Source organism: Dermacentor albipictus, chromosome 2 (assembly GCF_038994185.2).
Source record: "Dermacentor albipictus isolate Rhodes 1998 colony chromosome 2, USDA_Dalb.pri_finalv2, whole genome shotgun sequence".
Taxonomy (NCBI): domain Eukaryota; kingdom Metazoa; phylum Arthropoda; class Arachnida; order Ixodida; family Ixodidae; genus Dermacentor; species Dermacentor albipictus.
In genome coordinates this window covers 103,468,474-103,486,666 of record NC_091822.1, presented here as the reverse complement: position 1 = coordinate 103,486,666, position 18,193 = coordinate 103,468,474, and the positions used below count along the sequence as shown (strand labels likewise).

Genomic DNA, 18,193 nt, shown 5'->3' with positions numbered 1-18,193 from the left:
CACGCAGCATGGCGCCATCTTTCGAGGCGACGCGAAAGCCGTGCCTCGGAACTCACGGACCGCTGACGTTCAAGAGGGCACAAGCAATAATGTTTCAGCGCCAAAACATGGCAATGGAGTGTATGGTGCCCTGTATCTGCCTTTTGAACGTCGCTATTGGAAATAACAAATAAAGCTTCAGCGTACAGAAGGTACAGCTTGAGTGATATTGTGAACAAACATTAGGAAGAACTCGGAAGCCATATTTTTTGTAACTTGCTTGGGCAGTAACTAACGTATTTAATGCGGTCGTGTACAAGAAGCTGGGGGAAAGCGACAGTATTTTCTTAAGTATTGGCTGATTGCCCGGATGATCTCATTTGAGTGCTCGCATAACGGCCTGGCGTTTGCCTCAAGGTCGCTTAAAAGTTTCTGACAAAGGGAGCTAAAAGCATTTTATATTTAAAACATTAAATGCCTGTTTTCGAGGTTTTATTTATTTATTTATTTATTTGTACATACTGCAGTCTATACAGACCAAAATGAAAAGCTTGGTTACACTCAAAATTTATATTTTAACGAAACGCGGTAAATGGTAGGGGCAGTGTGCAGGCAAGGTTTGATTGAAGTGCGTGCACTAACTTAAAAGTTGGCCTGTTTAAAGGCGTTAAATGAAGCTCTTACGATCTTTCCCCGGTTCCCTGCGAGGACCCAGAAAGACAGCAATTTCATATTTAGAGGAAAAATGGCCATTTTATCGGTGAGGTCTACCGAACGTTTGAGGTGTGTAAGATAATTATCTGCATTCACAATAATTACTGAACACTCGGTTTATACCAATTTTCATGCTTTATATAGCATATAGCTACTATGCGTGTAGTTGGTTTTCCCGGTCTCCTCGATGAACTATGTGAGGCACGCTGTTTATATTTCGTTGAGGTAGGAATCGCGGGAGTGACGAATGATAAATAGTTAATCTGATGAAGTTATTTATAGCCTTTCTAAAAAAATGTTGTTGAAGCCTTCTGGCGTGCCGTACTGCTCTTTACCGCACTGTTTTCCAGTCTTAAAAGAGCTGGGCTAGACACAATATTCAAATCCGCGAAAATGAAAAGGGGTGGAAGTGTGGGGGGTGCGGTGTGGAAGGGGTTGCATGTTAGGTGCAATGTGGGGCCAAACTTTTGCTTTCCTGCCTTAATTAGAAGCGTTTCAAGTCATTACTGAACCCTCGTTCTTCTCCCTATTTCTATAATTTATACGTGGTTATTGGCTGCTTTTACCTGTGTATCCAGTAGAACAAACAATGCCTCTTCGTTACATTTGTCAAAAATAAGAGACACATTATAGTTAGTGCGTAGGCAAAGCTCGAAGTGTAGGGATCAGTTGCCGACTTTGCAGTAAATTACGTATGCTACTGCTCTGGAGCGTTATGAGTGTGTTTTACAAGTGACGTAACATTTAGCCCGCTGCCCTAGCATAACTCCACTGAGTTCCACTGAGATTAAATTTAGGAAATGTGGGGGTTATTAAACGCTGTAGCAAACTGGTGTCCGAGGTAATCGGTGTGTGGCTGAAACACAGCATTTGATCATTGCTTTAGCAAGAGTTTCAAAGGGTTAATTATATAGCAATTTTGCACTGTGTTTTGCAGTCCCGAAGAAAGATTACATCACACTAAGTTCATCCTTGCTGAAAAGAAGGTGTACGTCGCGGGTTACGTGCATGCAAAGTTCGAAGTCTGTCGTAACTGAGGCTGTTGACATTTAGTGACGTTAGAGTGAAGGAGGGATGAATGACCAAGGTTCTGGAAAAGTAGGACTGTCTGGTGAAATCACTGCCTTTGTAAAATATAGAGCGTCATGTGCAGGCAAGGTTTCAAAGTTCCCAGTCATATGCGGCAACGTTTTAAAACAGTTATTTAATTAGAGGCAACTGAAATCCTTGCTCTTGCTCGAAAGAAAGAGCATCGCTCGAAATTTGTTTGTGGTTTGGCGAGGTCCATCAAGTACGCTGTCTTTTTCGAAACCGACTCCTTTTCTTCTCGTTAGCGTACTTTCACGATTTTCTGCCACCGACTTCCTTGCGTCTCGCCTCTTGTTTTGCTTGTCTGGAGGGGTATGCTCACATACCGAGCGATCGAAGTTGTCTATTCGAAGACGCATTCATTCAGTTGTACCAGTGACCCAAGTTGTCGCTTCGGGCACATACCTAATGGCACCTACCAAGCGGCCCACGTTGTATATGCTTGATAATTTCACAGAACAACAACCAACACCCATAAAATCTGGGGAAGAGGCACAGAAACCTTCGCTTTAAAATACATGCACACAGTGGTGCGATTAACACCGTGGTTTCCCAGCCCGATGCGCACCGCAGACGCGCGCGCGTAGCAAGAGAGAATAAGAACCTAGCCAGTTCTTCACAAGTGCATGTTATCGATTTGAGATGCTTCTTGCGCACGTCCCAGAGCAACACCTTATATATCAAAGTGACGGCGTGTCAGTTTTTTTCCCGTTCTTCCCAGTGGCAGATAGCCCAATCCGACACCATGTGGCAATGCCCCGCCATCGGCATCGGCCTAAGTCTGCGACCGAAAGGATACATCCAACGTTGCGCGTTGTGTAACACTATGCACTAATACGCGCCAAGATAGAGACTTGGAACGAAGTGCGCGCACAGCCGCACGTCTAGCTCACTGTCGTGAATGCGCTGGATGGAAAGATGAAGCCACGCAACAGCTTCGCAAATCGACAACTCCTCGAAGCTCAACCTCAACAGGCATCGCGACAGAACGATACTGAGTATGGGCAACCAGCGCGGGCCAGGAGATGCTGTACGGCAGTTTGAGCGTTCAGTAAACATATGTTGCTGCCGGCAGGTAGAGAGGTCATGAAAATGGCGTCACATATCAAATGGTAACAGCTACATACGTTTCCTTTAGCCCGTTGCGTCCAGCCAAGCTCCGTCCACAGCCATGTGCATTACTAGAATCGCATGCGACCCTACGTTCTAGCACGCCGGTGCTGAGCCATGCAGGTCAGGAGCTGTATACACATGGGTCTCGGTGTAAAGCGGTGAGTTTAGCCATGTAAAATCGCAGCGTGTACTGCTGAAAACTGTTTCCTGTACGCTCGCTATGGCCTGCGTGTTACGATGCTACTTTTGGCATTGCGAAGTTTGAACGTTGGTTGTCCACACAGACAAAGAAGGTGATTCAGCGTCAACGGGCATCCACAATCGTATAATTAGACAATGCTCAGCACGCATAGCATTGATACAAACATGCATTGTGGGGGATCCGCGTGATATGTTACAGCGAAGCTGTCTGTATGTGACAAAAATCTCGGGATTTCTTCGTCTGCACATCGAAAAACTCAACCAATCGCAGTGGGAGGCGCGCGCCGCTGGGTTCCTTGCAGCACCGCCAGATGACGCACGCCTCCGCGCATGCGCTGAAGCGACGCGCGAAGAAGCCCGCAAGTACGCGCAAAATATCCGTGCGAATGGCCACTCGAGGCACTTTGTGTGCATTCGCGCGCTTCTTTCATGCTCGGAAAAGCGCTTTTATGTAGCACGTATCGAGCAATGGAAAGCGGGGTCGGGAGATTCTCGTCTCACTGTGCGATTTTCTCATCGACACCTTTAATGTAATTATAATATTTGAGAAGTCTAATAATTAATTAAGACCAATTATGCCATTAGGTAGAGCAAACGAATGTTTGGAGTATCTCCAAGCGACGGCAAACGACATTAGCTTGGCTCTCTCCAGCTGCGTGGCGTTTGAATATTTCTAAATCTTGTTGCATTATAGTTGGGGCACCCTGTATATAAAGCGTATGCACAAGATAACGTTAGCCGAGCTGCTCCACGAAAAGAAAGACTAAAAAAACAAGGTGCATGACCGTAAGACCTACGGTATTTGGTCGTCATATTTCTGACTAAACACCGTAGGTCTTAACGCGCGCGCGCGCGCGCGCGCACACACACACACACACACGCACACACACACACACACACACACACACACACACACACACACACACACACACACACACACACACACACACACACACACACACACACACACACACACACACATGGCCGGCTTCCAACACTTCACAGACACACTTTTTTTCCACTTTGACACTCTCCAATGCTAACGCCATAAATTCTTGTTTTAATTTTCTCCTTCGCCAAGGCCGCCACCGCGGCTCATCAAGGCCAAGGTCGTTCTCGAACGCATGCAAGGACTCTGCGAGAACTTGGACTGCCGGGCCGCCGTGCGCGAGGTCATTGTCTCGTCCGACCCGTTCACCAATCCCTGCAGAGACCTGCAAAGCTTCGCGTGCGGTCATTGGTGCGCTTCCGCGAACCGCACGATGGCGGCCACCTACTGGCTCGAACAGCGTCGTCGTTACGTGTCCGTCGTGGAGGCCGCGGTGCTCCGCGTCCATCGCAGGGCCCTGTTCACGGGCCAGCCGTTCGACTACATGGCGTCCTTCTACGCGTCCTGCCTGGGGCTGCTGGGAAACAGAAAGGCTAGCCTCGCGGACTGCTGGAGGGCCGCAGGCGTCGAGTTGCCGCAGTGGACGAATGCGAGCGACTTCAGGACGCTCTTCGCTCTCGCCGTGGACACCATCGTTCACTCGGACATGCCGTCCGTCTTCAAGATAAAGTTCTACAGCGACAGTACAGTTGACGCCAACACGGGCACGGCGATCGCCGCAACATCCACGGATGACCATTACAGGTGAGGAGAAATTTTTTGAAACGTTCATGCTTGGCAGCGTGAAAATGTGGACGCAGAGTAAGACGAGAACAGAATTAAGATGAATTCTGATCACCCTTGAATGGATTTACTCGAAAACCAAAATCGTAGGAAACAACCGTGTGGTTGGTTTAGCAGGGAAGTGCCTAAAGCCCAGCAACTATAGTCGCCCGTACTTACAGCTTCTGCGAAACCGAGAGGGAGAGTAAGGAAATCGGGAAGCTTGTACGCACTTAAAGGAACATGGCGGGTCATCACAAAAATGATAACAAGAAAATGACCCCGTATCTTTGTCTTCGTCTCCGTTAACCTTTTCCGGGTTGCACAATATATGCGACACATACCACTCGCACAGCTACCTGTCTCGGTTCCAAGGAATTGTCTAAAAGAAAATATGGCAAGAATATGAACTGGCACCTTGATCTCATTTTTTTAAATAGGAGGCATGATGGAGAACTGTCCTGCTTTGCACAAGTATGCCAGTGTTTCAGCGGTAGCCCCCCTGTCGTGGTGTTGGGGTATTGGATGCGGTATTGCGCTGCTGAGCACGAGTTCGCAGTGAATGCAAGCCGACGGAGGTGAAGTGTGAAAGGCGGCTTGCGAAAACGCTCAAATACTTAACCTTAAAGGCTCGTTAGAAAGAACGCTTCGCAGAACGTGAAGCTAGAACTCCGATAGTGCCGTATCTTATTGGATTCTCTCTTTGCTATCAATCAACCAATCCTGCGACAGCTATACTTAAAATTGGAAAAAAGAAGAAGAGAATGGACGTGGAATTCTAGTTGAAACGATAATTTTTTCGGATGCTCTATCACTTTCTTTCTTTCTTCCTTTCTTTCTTTATTTATACATAGTGCAATGCTGCCAATACCTTGCGAGATCAAAGCAGGAGGGACACAGGATGAAGTACAGCGCCAAGTCATGAATAAAAAGAGCGAAATTTACAATACAAAAGCGCTCGAGTATAACATACCGCCGTGCGGCAACTTTGAAACATAAAGGCTTTAATGTAGAAGCGAACATGGGCAACAGTGCGATAATCGCAGATAACCTTTTTTAATAAACATTTTACAAATAATTGCTTTCCTGAATAGTGTTTGCCCGCCACGGTGGCTTAAGGGTTTTGGCGTTCCGCTGTTCATCACGAGATCGTGACTTCAATTCCGGACAACAACGCCGTAATTATAATGGGGACGGTATGTTAAAGTGATCATGGGATGTGCTTTACATTGTCTAGGTCAGTACGTTGTCAAGCTTAGTACAGATCCCCTGACTACAGCGTCCCGTAGCCCTCTGTGAGAACGGCTATATGAATGGCCACAATTTAGTTTTAAAATCAATATTTACATTAGCGCACTCAATGCAATAAAAACGGCATTGGAGGAGTTGGGAGATCGGTTTAGCGGAGGTAAGGAATGCACGTTTTGACAGCTTGAAAACGGAGAGTCGACTGACTTTTCTCAAACGTAAAAGCAGGTTTACCACGTGGTGCCACGCACCAGTCGTGCGAGCAGGGGGTAATGACTCCCAGGGCGATGCAAACTGGATTTCCTAGGAGCGGGGCCAAGGAGCTAACGGACGCTCGCTACAACGGCTCCCCGCCTCACTACCCCCCCCCCCCCCCCCCCCCTTCCAGAACGCCGGAGGCTTAGGTGTGATTGGCGGAAGGAATGAAGGTTTAATGTTGAAGATAGCTGGCTTCACGTGGTCGCACGACACTGTCTCTTCCTTGCCGCAAAAGTCCATCTTAAAGGTTTTCTCTGAACGCAAAACCACACGAAAGGAGCCTTCATACGAAGAAGACAATGATGGCTTGATAGAGTTGCGCCGCAGAAATTCGTGCATTGTTGTGTCCATTGTCGAAAAACTAAACACAGGCTGCCCACGGGCGATGCGCGGAGGTGTAGGTCGAAGCTGGTTAACCCAGAAATGTAGCCTCTATATGTGCTGCGCGGCCGCTTGCGGAATGCCTTACTGGGTGCCGAAAAACTGGCCTGGAACGCGGACTGCTGACCACAGAGCATCTCGGCTGCGCTGACTCCGAGCTCATCCTTGATTGTCGTTCGCAGCCCCAGTAGTACTAGGGTTAGCCTTTCCATCTACTGCTATCTGTCGAGCGTGGCAGTCAATCACACCTTCACTTGTCGATGGAGACGCAGGACCATGCCGTTGCTCTGTGGCTGGCAAGCCGTGGTGTTATGAAGGCGCGTGCCCAGCGGTCTCGCCAGGGCAAAAAAACAAAGTGAGCTTTGGAATTGTCCGCCTTGGTCCGTAGTTATGCGCAGAGGCCAACCGTAACGCGACACCCACGTAGCAGCGAATACTTCCGCCACTGTTTTGGCCGCGGTGTCTTGTAGAGGCGTTGCCTCAGGCTACCTTGAGTACGGGTCGACAAGCGTGAGGAGGTACCTGAGACCTTCGCAGGGTGGAAGAGGCCCCACCAAGTCTAATTGCACGTGATCGAAATGGCTCTTTGGTGGTCGAAACTGCTGCACCAGAGAACGCGTGTGCAGGGTCCCGCTCACGGCTTGACAGAATTGGCAGCTTCTTGCCCAGCTTCGAACATCTTTTTAGATCGCTGGCTAGACGAAGCGGTTTGTGATAAGCCTGTGTGTTGCTCTGCTGTCGGGATGGCTTAGCCCATGCAGTGAATCGAATATTGGCCGCCGAAAGTGATGGGACATGAACGGACGAGGAGCTGCCTGCGATGTGTCGTACGTGACCAATGTGGTTGTTAGGGGAGAGGCACCTCCGCAAGCTGGAACGACGAGCCTTTTTCCCTGAATTGGCGCAGCTCGGAGTTGTTTGCTGCGTGGAGGCTAGAGCTTGGAAATCCACAGGACCATCAAGCACAGCGCCGATCCGCGACAGTGCGTCAGCTGCCTGATGTTCGGTCCCAGAGATGTCCGTAGAAAATTCGGAGCTAAAGGAGAGGTGCCGAAGCTCACGTTCTGAGTATGAGGAACTGTTGCTTTTGAAAACGAAGGTGAATGGCTTGTGGTCCTTCAGAATGTAAAAGCTGTAGGCTTCAAGAAAAAAAAACGGAAATGATTTACAGCGCAATAGATGGTCAACGTCTCCTTCCAGAAGGTGCTGTAGCGAGCTTCTGTAGGTTTGAAGCGCTTCCAGAAGCCCAGCGGCCTCCACTTAGTGCCATCGCTGCTGCAGTATTGACCCGCTGCCGTGGTCGACGCGTCTACCATAAGGCGAGTTGGCACGTCGGGAAACGGATAAATCAGCAACACTGCAGTCACCAACGGCGTTTTGGCTTCCTAGGAGGGTGCTCGTGCTCCCACTAGCAGTTAAATGTAGGCGTTGCGACGCAGCAGGTCGGTAAGCGACTGAAGAACTTGCGCACATGATGGTATAAAACGCCTGTGAAAATTTATGAGCCCCAGAAACTGGCGCAACTTTCGGAAGGAGGTTGGAGAGGGGAAGTCCTCGACAGTCCGCACCCGTGATTCTAATGGCTGGACGCCTTAGAGTGAAACGTAATGGTCGAGAAAATCCAAGGCTTCAACTCCGAAAATGCATTTCTGGGGCTTTAGGACCAGGCCGTGTTCATCCATCCACTCAAGTAAAAGCGAATGTGCTCTTTGTGCTCTTCATCCTTGGGCCTTGCAGCGAGAATGTCGTCGAGGTAGAGGAAAATAAACGGGAGTTTGCGTGTAACCTCGTCCATGAACCTTTGAAAAGTTTGCGCCGCACTCTTCAAACCGTAACGCATACGGACAAACTCAAATATGCTAAATGGAGTAGTGATTGCTGTCTTCAGAGTGTCGCTGGGTTCTACAGGAATTTGGTGGTACACGTTCACTAAACCAAATTTTGGTTTCTGCGAGACGGGCGCCGAGTCATGTATGCGGGGAAAGGTATATTGATTCGGAGTAGTGACGGTGCTCAAAGCTCGGTAATCACCACAAGGCCGCCAGTCGCCACTGTCCTGCTCTGGAAACAGATGGGGAGGTGAAGACCAATCGGTGGAGGGAGGACGAATAACGCCGCGCTGAAGCATGTGCCTCAGACTCACGGCGGGTGACTTGCAACCTCCGTCCAGCGAGCCTTTGTGGCGGGCCCGCGACAGGTGGGCCGGTGGTGGTGATATGATGCGTCACCTTGAGTTTTACGGGCAGCGCATTGTTTCGGGACTGCGTGAGTTGAGGGTACTCAGCAAGTATCTTGGCATACGTTGAGACCGGCTGAAACGCAGAGATGCCAGATGATTTGAAATTGGACAGCAGGCCACGTATACCGATGGATCTGACGTTATCCTTCAGGCGTCTATCACGAACACTCACATCTAGGTTGAAATGGCTGAGGATATGACTTCTACAAGTGTGGCAAAGCTGACGCCGGCGATCACAAACACTCAGCTGAGCAAGCACCGGAGTCTAATGTCTAGAGTTATTGATCGGAGCCGATACGACGCGATGGCAGTGTTGTTCACTGCGTGGAGCGTGGGTGTGGACTTGCCGCGTTGGCCATCTGCGGATGTGGCGGAAACGATAGACAGCTCGGCTTCGGGGTCGACGAGGAGGCTGGTGCCGGTGATGCGGTCGACTATGATGAACAGGCGGCTTGCTCGAGGGCCGATGTCGCATGCCGCCGTTAGCACCTGGCCGTTCGGTTTCCCGTTCATGAACAGGGCTGAGTGCAGCGACTTGCGTGTTCGCAAAAGCGACGGTGGAGCCAGCACAACTGCCGCGGCGAGCCTCTAGGTGCGCTGCTAGACTGTGAAGGCGAATTGTTGCACCGAAGTTGGTCAGTATTGCCGCCCGTCGTCAGCTTCTCCAGTGTATTGGTAAGGCTGTCGATTGTTTCCTCCAGGCGCGAGATTCAGGCTCCTAGCTCTGAGGATCTTTCAGCGGTGATAGGTAGCTATGCCGAAGACGAGCAGTCACGTATGCGGTCAGGGAGTGCAGCTCGCCGATCGAGACCCATCTCGTCGGATCCCACCAGCACCATGCGTGCGTGCTGTGGGAGGCGCTGCATGTACAACTCGCGCAAGATTGGATGCTCGGCTCTCGTTTGCGGAGTGCTCTCATCGAGTAAATGACGCAACCGGTGCAGCAGTCGTGACGGTCGATGGTCGCCGAGTTCTTCGAAGAGGAGCTGTTGGAGCCTACTTTGTTGCGATGGCTCGAGGCGTTGCGGGACCGTGCGTTTCAGGTCGTCCTATGCGGTGGCTGAAGGCGCACACGCTAGCAAGTCGTTTATGCCATCGGCGATGTCGGAGGGTAGCGCGTCGACGATGTGCAGGTACTTTGCCGCGTGTGAAGTGATGCGCCGGAGTTGAAAACGGGCCTACACTTACGAAACCAAACTCGGAGATTGTTGGGCCAAAAACAGGGAACCCGGAGCTCTGCGGCGATGACAGTAGACGTAATCGTTGCGTCGTCTCTGTCAGCAGGAAAAGGATCAGCGTCGTTCATGGCTAGTGTTCGAAAGAAAACTTAAATGTCCAGGGTCATCACTTCTTGCGAACTCGGTTTAGCGGAAGCAAGGAATACACGTTTTGACAGCTTGAGAACGGAGAGTCGACTGGCTTTATTGAAAAGTAAAAGCAGGTTTGCGGAGTGGCTGTGGAGGCGCCTCAGTCGGGCGAGAAGGGGGCAATGACCCCCATACGGCGAGGAAAACTCGATTTCCGAGGAGCGAGTATAACAAAGTGACGGACGGTCACTACAGAGCCGACATGTGCTTAAACACATGCACGTATTGTTGACTGACATGAAATAAAGAGATACAATAGAAGACGACTTATAGTCGAGTGCTTCGGACTAAATTTATTCTTAAAACGTTTTGTAACAGACTTTTTATTGCTTTTGAATTATAAATGTGCCGCCGCAGTGTGCAAGAGTCGAACCGGGGACTCTTTCCTCAGCTTAATGTGATAGCCAGTGAGTCACAGCGGGCGTTTATACTAGCATCAAATTACAAATATCTGGGCTCACCTCGCGATGAGATCAATAGGCGAAAAAGTTACGCTTTCTCGTAAGGCCTTGCTATAGCACTGCCGCAAAGAAGTGCTTATAATTCTCCTTGGCAGTTAAGGCAATCCAAGCTTACCCACGAACGGTTTCTGTCCCAATACTCTTCAATAACCGGTACTGATGCATCAATATATGGAAATGAACTGAAATCAATAAATGTCACTCCATCCCGTCGCTGCTTTTGGAGAGGGGCATCTCCCAATTATAGGAAATCGACATGCTCTGAGCGTAGAGCGACGTCAATTCTTGCACTGAAACGTGAGTGCTAAAATGAATAATTAAGCAGTTCATGGGTTAAATAGGCTTGAAAGCTTACTGAGCGTTATTACACAATTACCAAACACACATTGGCTTTTAGATGTGATTCACAAAGGGATTACTTAACGATGGTGATTGATTTGACCAACACTATAGGCAATCGAGGGACCTTTCCCGCTCACTGTCCATCAGTGCTTCCTACGCTGCATGAAGGGTACAGAGCTACCTTGGTCGAACAACCGATGTTCTCATGAAGGTTGAATGGCTTTTAGAAACGAGATATTGCGGCAGCGAGCTTGAGCGTAATTCTGCAGTACGGCGCAGGCAAATGCTCGTGGAGGAAGCGGCCGCGGAACTGGGCGTGGACGCCGAGCCTCTCCGGCGCAAGATACGGGACATCGACGATGCCGTCCGAGGGGCGATCGAAAACGCCCCGATGGACGCTGCCGACACGTCCGTTGCGTGCAGCTATTTCGACACGGCCAGGGTGAAGAGAGTCTGGTGCGAGGTCTTCAAGATTCACCACCGCCGTTCGACGGCATCGCACGACTCGTCCTCGCACGAACCCCACGCCCGCGTGACCAGCACCAACAGCCCACAGGCGATTCGCGTCATACTGGACGCTCTCGGCAGCGCCGACCTGGTCGCGGCCAGGATATACCTGCTGCTCGTCCCTCTTGCGAAGTTCATGGTACTCGAGCATCGGGTTCGGCCGCTGCGCGGGGACCTGAGTGCTGGCGCGAGAAGCGAAGTGTGCGTGCGCACCTTGCAGACGCACGTCAAGGAGGTCTTCGAGCTGTGGTTCAAGACGCGAGTGTTGCTCGATGGCACCGCGACGGATGTGTCTCGCATGGTCAAGGACGTTCGCAAGGCTTCGAGCGCCACATTCAAACGCTTCAAGGGCGCCAGACTGGACGAGTACGAGGCACACAGGACGACCGCATGGGTGGAAGGTATGCGCGCCGCTAAATTGTTTCTCGAACGCGATCGCTCGTGAATGTACAGTGTACAAGGGAAGGAACATGTACACGGGAAGGAACAAGGGAAGGAACATGTACAAGGCAAGGAACACATGAGCGCAGAGAACTTCCAAATTTTGTACCTCTAGTGTCCGACCGCCCGACTTTTGTATCGTGTAACTTGCAGACTGGTTGTACCAGCATCTTTAGCTACACGCTTGTGCCGTGCATTGGCATACCTTCAGCCAGAACTTGCAGCTAGTACCCCAAAAAAGTAAGAGTCGCACGTTAATATGTAATATTTAAAAAGTTGATTGTACTCTACATGCAATGCAAGAATATTTGTGGAGCACGCACCTACCAGGCCTTGCGTCCAAGGGCTCTGTCAAAGTACTAGTGCTACTGTCAGCTCTACGTCACGCTTATGATTCTTCGTCGCAAAACTTTTGTGATCATAGTACATACGAGTAATAATATTTCCAGTTTAATATATGCATATTCTAAGCGATTTACAGATACTGAATTTAGGTGCCTTTACAGCCACGTTAGATCTTTCGTAACCATTGTTCGCTAATTACACCATCGATGTGGCGCTCTTTGCCCAGAATTGGCCCTAGCGCGGGTCCTAACCCAATAATCAATCCTAACGTTAAAAAAATACGAGACTGGAGGCGATAGAAGTGTATGCATTATTTAAAATCTGGTAATTAGGCTGTGGTTATTTCGCCACTTTTCAATACATCAAACTGCTTTGATGTTTTGTAGTTGAGGAAAAAAAAGTCACAGCTTCATTCGAAAGGCGAAGTATTGAATGCGATAGCAAATATATTAAGGCAGCTATGCTCTGTAAGCTTAGTGGTTTTGTTAGCTGTGTAAAGTGTAGTAAACATTCGCTTATTAACTAAATTAAGAAGCGCGGTGGCGCGCGCGCAGGCAAACATGAAGCCATTTCATTCGGTTAAAACACGCTGGCGGGCTAGTTGGTTAGAATCCATGGTAGAGTGTATAAGCGCGACTTGGACGAGGACGAAGAAAGAAACAGATACACAGACACGGCGCTTCACTTTCAACTAGATATTTTATTTTCGCACGCATCGATAAATATATACCGTGCGAGCGGAAACAAACGTGACAGCAAAAAAGAACATTGAGTGGTACATTTCGTTGAACCGGACACGTGTGCAAGGCAAGGGAAGAAAGGGAAAAAACATCTACTACCCAACATCGCCAACAATTTGTAACCTGTACTCATAACGTTGTCTATGCCATCCCCCTTTCATGCGGAAATACGTATATTGGTCAAACCGGCAGATGCATCAACGATAGATTAAGGGAGCATCAATACAATGTCAATAAGGTAATCTCGGGTCACTTGGGCATTCACTGCCGAGATTGTTCCTGCAAGCCCATGTTTGAAAGCACTTCCGTTCTTTATAAGGCTCATAGCAGGATGACGAGGGAGATTGTAGAGGCACACGAGATAGCAAAATTACAGCAAAAGTGCGTAAGCAAACCTTCGGTATCACTTTCGGAAAAGGAGATACGATTCCTTGGCTTGTCTTCGGGACAATTGTAGTAGATGTTTTTTCCCTTTCTTCCCTTGCCTTGCACACGTGTCCGGTTCAACGAAATGTACCACTCAATGTTCTTTTTTGCTGTCACGTTTGTTTCCGCTCGCACGGTATATATTTATCGATGCGTGCGAAAATAAAATATCTAGTTGAAAGTGAAGCGCCGTGTCTGTGTATCTGTTTCTTTCTTCGTCCTCGTCCAAGTCGCGCTTATACACTCTACCATTTCATTCGATGACCGCGTACACTCGCTGCCAGAACGCTGGCGTGAGGAAGAGTGGCAGCAGCGGCGACTGAATTCCCCTTCATGCCGCCTCCGGTGTTGCAAGGGGTGCGACCCACTAGAGGTCTCACCCCGAGCGCCTCTCTGCATATATAGCCCAATAAATACTTTTCACCACCGTCTCGCTTCAACGCGAACTAGGCGCGCCAGATGACATGAAGCCACCAGCTATCTACGGTCAGCTATCTACGGTCAGATCACCTCCCAACGCAAGTGGTCGCGCTGAGCAGCGCCTTGCGCAGCCCCCGCAGCCCCGGTATGTGACGCCCGCTCACATACCGGGCGATCGACAGGTGTACGCGATGGCTTTTTGTTGTGCTTTTATTGTACTTTGAGTTCAGTTTCATGCTTACTTTTTGTGGTGTGAATCTCGGTATTCGAGTAATAACCTGATTAGATCCGCACTTTTGAACGTGAAAAAAAAAAGAATAAGAAAAATGTTAGCCGTGAAGCTTCTCGCCACACAGCGGAGGCTTCATTCATGAATTCGGCAAATATCAGGAGGAGGATCTACGTAGGTGGTGGGCAGAAGTAGAAACACGTCTATAGCGCTGTAATCTACGCGTGTAACTGGAAGCTAGAAAGGTGTGGAAATATCTGAGATGGAGAGATGTTTTTAAGCTGACAAAGAAAAAAAAACGAGAATAGCACGTAACAGACAGACAAATGCAGGATTCATGTAATAGTAGTTGTTAGCCGATGAATGGCAGCTCAAGCATGTAATCTTCACACCACTGCGTTACAGTGTCGGTTATCGGCCCAAACTAGCTTTTGGTACTTCATGCTTTCCAATTCACAACCATAAGAGCTAGAAAAATGGGCACAAGCTATGCGGAGGGAGTATAGGTGCAATTCGTAAGCAGCCGACTCAGCGTGACACGAAGAAACTCGAAATACGTTGCAGAGCGGAGAAATCGGTACACATGCACATCCACAAAATTTCAGGAAGAGGCGTTATTCGTCACACCGATTCGTTGTAAATTACGCAACTGTGGTTGTTGCTGCCGTGATATCTCGCAGAAGTTCCTGATTTGCGTTTTACAGAGCAGCTTTTAGGCTCCCTTCCTGTCGGGTGCGTCGGCGTAACCGAGCGAACGAGCGCTGCGAAAGATGAACGTGGAGTGCAGTGGCGGATGGAACACGCGAGGAGGAAAGTGGGGGGTGAAGGGTGCAGCGGCACCACGAGGCTGACAGCGGAGGAGGAGGGTGGGTGAGAAGAAAGTCCTAGTGCGGAGACGATGGCCAACAAGATGGCGCCACAGTAGCGCGCGTCGTCTGAGGATGTCTGCCAGCGGCGGCTGGTCTGCATCGCGCCCACGCGCCACCCACACGCTGGATCTCGCGATCTCCAGATTAGCGAGGCAGTCGCGCGACACTTCGCCCAGTTTGCAACTTGCAGTACGAGACAGGTTGTGCGCGGCGTCAGCCAATATATCGCGAAATGAAAGCACGTATACAGCTGTGCTAAAATTTCGCATAGAGGGTATCGTAATTAGCAGTGAAGCTTTTGTTTTTCTGTAGTGAGTAATCCTTGTGAAAGATTAAGAATTTTACAGGAATAATTGAGCCGGAAAGGTTCAGCTATGTTTCGCAAACCTACCCTATAGAGCAGGCTCTTCTAGAGTCACTGAAAAAAGCAAGAAGAGCAAGTTTCGCCGCCGCTACGGTCGGTACAGGAGCTGGTTTCTTCTTCCGGATGCTCTATTTGTGACATCTGAAAGAAGACAGAGTGCTAGGAGCCGCCACAAGCTTCAGCAAAAGCGAACGCAATGCTTTGCAAAATCGAAGTTGCTTGATAAAATCAAGTTGACAGTAGGAAATATTGCTCCAGAAGCACCCGCCGCAGTAGCGCAGTGGCGCAATGACTATTTGGCGTCCTGCAGCTGGGCACAAAGACGCGGGTTTGGTTACCGGTCGCGTAGGTCTGCGTTTTGATGAGGGCGATATGAAAACAGCTCATGCATCTAGATTTAGGTGCATGATAAAGAACGCGAGGTGGTCAGTGCTACGCGTGGTCGGACCATACCTTTCGCGTGGTTCGAGGCTGTATTTGAGTGTTCAAAAGTGATCGAAATTAGCGAGACCGGCCAAAGGCTTCGGCTCCGATAGGTAGGGTGGCCAAAGTTGAATTCCTACGCGGGTATACCCGCGACCGCGCATGGTCAAACGATACTCGGCTCCTTCCGGAAGTGAGCAATTTTTATCGAAATTCTAAAGCAGAGCTTTGCTTACTTCAGTCGGTTTGTTAAACTGCGTCAATAAATACACGGAGTAAGAGTAGGAAGAGGTGCACTGATCCAAACGCCCTTCTTGATTGATGTCAGCTATCAGCTAATAGCAGCCGTCTATGGGCGCCTTGCGTTTGACGACATACGCAAGCCGCCGGCCGGATCGGCGCGGGTGCCGAGAAGGCCAGGTTTGAAAAGCGAGTGTTTGAGAAGCACGTGACTTCGCGTGCCGGTTGCGAGCTCCACGCGCCGCGCGCGACTGCAAAATATGGCTTAGATGTTCGCAAGCAGCGCAGGCTGTCTGCGGACTGTATTTCTATACCTAGCCTGATGGGTGGTTCAGGACCCCTTTAATCATCGTGGCTCTGAATGTCATTTCGGTACCTTATTTCAACCGATTTGAAGATATATTCGCAAGAACGACGCTTCTTCTCTATTTCAGACCTGTTTAACCAATCGAGAGTTCCCGTTCCAGCCGTGCCGGAGTACGGGGACGACTTCGTCGCGAACATGATCTTGCTTTCACGTTCCGGAGTAGCCGTGGGACGTGACGAGTTGGTCCACATCGCGACGATGGCAGAGCAAAGCGCCGGCTCGCACGGTCTGTGTGGGAGCAACGACACGTCTACGGTCGACGTGGTGGCGGGTGGCCGGGAATTCGTGAACCTCTTGCTGCCGGACGTATACTACACCGACTCGAACCGCAAGGTCCTCAACTACGCCAGCCTGGGAACGCTCCTGGCCGGCGAAGTGTTCGACGCGCTTTCTTCGCGAGTGGACCTGGCAACCCCCGCGAGCTGCTTGGCCAGCTACGTGAGCGCGAACATGGGAGTCGCGCTTGGCGAGGTATGCGCGCGTTTTTGGGAGTGTGTCGAACACTCGTGGCGCGAGCGATTGTTTCGTGTGTAGTTTCACTTCGCACCGGCTGTTGAGTTTCCTACATACAGCGCTACTCACAGGCGTCACGTGCTTAGCGTGTGCGATTAACTACGGGAAGTTCCCGTGCAAATGCTTGCGTGCAGGTTTCCCCGTACCTATCGTAAAGGCTCAACCAGACGTACGCGTTCCAATGCGCCCGCACGCGCTGCACCACGCCTGGGCGCGTACGGCGTAAGGCGCGGAGGCTGTTTCGCGTGTAGGCGCGCGGCGGCGTCGAGACCTACAACCGCTAGGTTTTTCGCGCCCGCGCCGGAAGCTGCCGCTCGCGTCAGTAGCATGACGCACCTCACATGACCACGGCAAGCCAACGTCACTTCTGGAACGACTCATCGCGCGACGTTCAGGCAAGCCCGGGTAGGGTGGCTAGAATGGGAGGTGTCAGCATCGGCTGGGCTGCGCCGCGTATGGCGGTGCGGCATTTTGTCATGACAGCGACAGGTGGCGCGCTCGTCGTCTCCGAGATGCCTAGCGTGATGTGTTTGAGCAATCTCTCCGGCTCCACGCGCGCGTCGTGAAGTCTGTGATGAAGTTAGCTTCGCCTTCCCCGCTTTTATTGTGTTTTCTTGCAATATGTAACACACATGCTTAACGTGTCCGTTAAGCGAAGGCTAGACTGCCTTGAACATGGCAAGCTAGCAACACTGCGCCGCCGCGGCGAGACGCGCGGCTACGCGCGGCAACTCGTGCATCGTTTGGGTGCGCGCCCTCTTCCTCCGTCGGGCGCGACGCGACGTCGAGTCAGTGCGGCGTGTGCGGACGCATTGGAACGCGTACGTCTGGTTGAGCCTTAATAGGTAACGATATCGAAATTCTGTTGCTTGTACCGATTGAGACATCTACGGTGGACAGTGTTGATGTAGCATACAACGGTCTCAATACACCACTAATTTGCGAGTGTGTTGGACTCGGAAAGCCCTCGTAAGTATTGTACGAATTTCACGTAAGTTGTAAATTCACGTGTCAAGTTTTCCGCACTTGAAATACATAACAGCTGAAGTTTACAAAAATCTCTGTTTATGGTGCAGAATTTCAAATTTGTAATAATCGTGCTTCAATTAATTTAAGCTAATAATTTCCAGTAATCGTAAGACTACTATAGGGAGCTAAATCAAAATTCTGCCATCCGCAATTAGTAAAATAAAGCTTGTTTTTTCAGATGCTACAATTGAACTCGCTGTAGCGGTTGTTTCGATCAGTATACGTTTCTGCGTTTTA

General features: G+C 50.0%; 1 protein-coding gene across 2 annotated transcripts in view; it reads left to right on the top strand.

Annotated features, from left to right (window-relative positions):
* Window positions 1-18,193, top strand: part of LOC135921071 (uncharacterized) — a 35,702-nt gene that overhangs the window by 11,905 nt on the left and 5,604 nt on the right. The window contains exons 3-5 of one of the 2 annotated variants that reach the window (XM_065455390.1): window positions 4,178-4,729; window positions 11,323-11,951; window positions 16,515-16,885. In XM_065455390.1, the coding sequence (XP_065311462.1) occupies window positions 4,178-4,729; window positions 11,323-11,951; window positions 16,515-16,885 (1,552 nt within the window). Of the gene's footprint in view, window positions 1-4,177; window positions 4,730-11,322; window positions 11,952-16,481; window positions 16,886-18,193 lie in introns of both variants that reach the window. The other variant, XM_065455389.1, reaches the window with a different exon arrangement.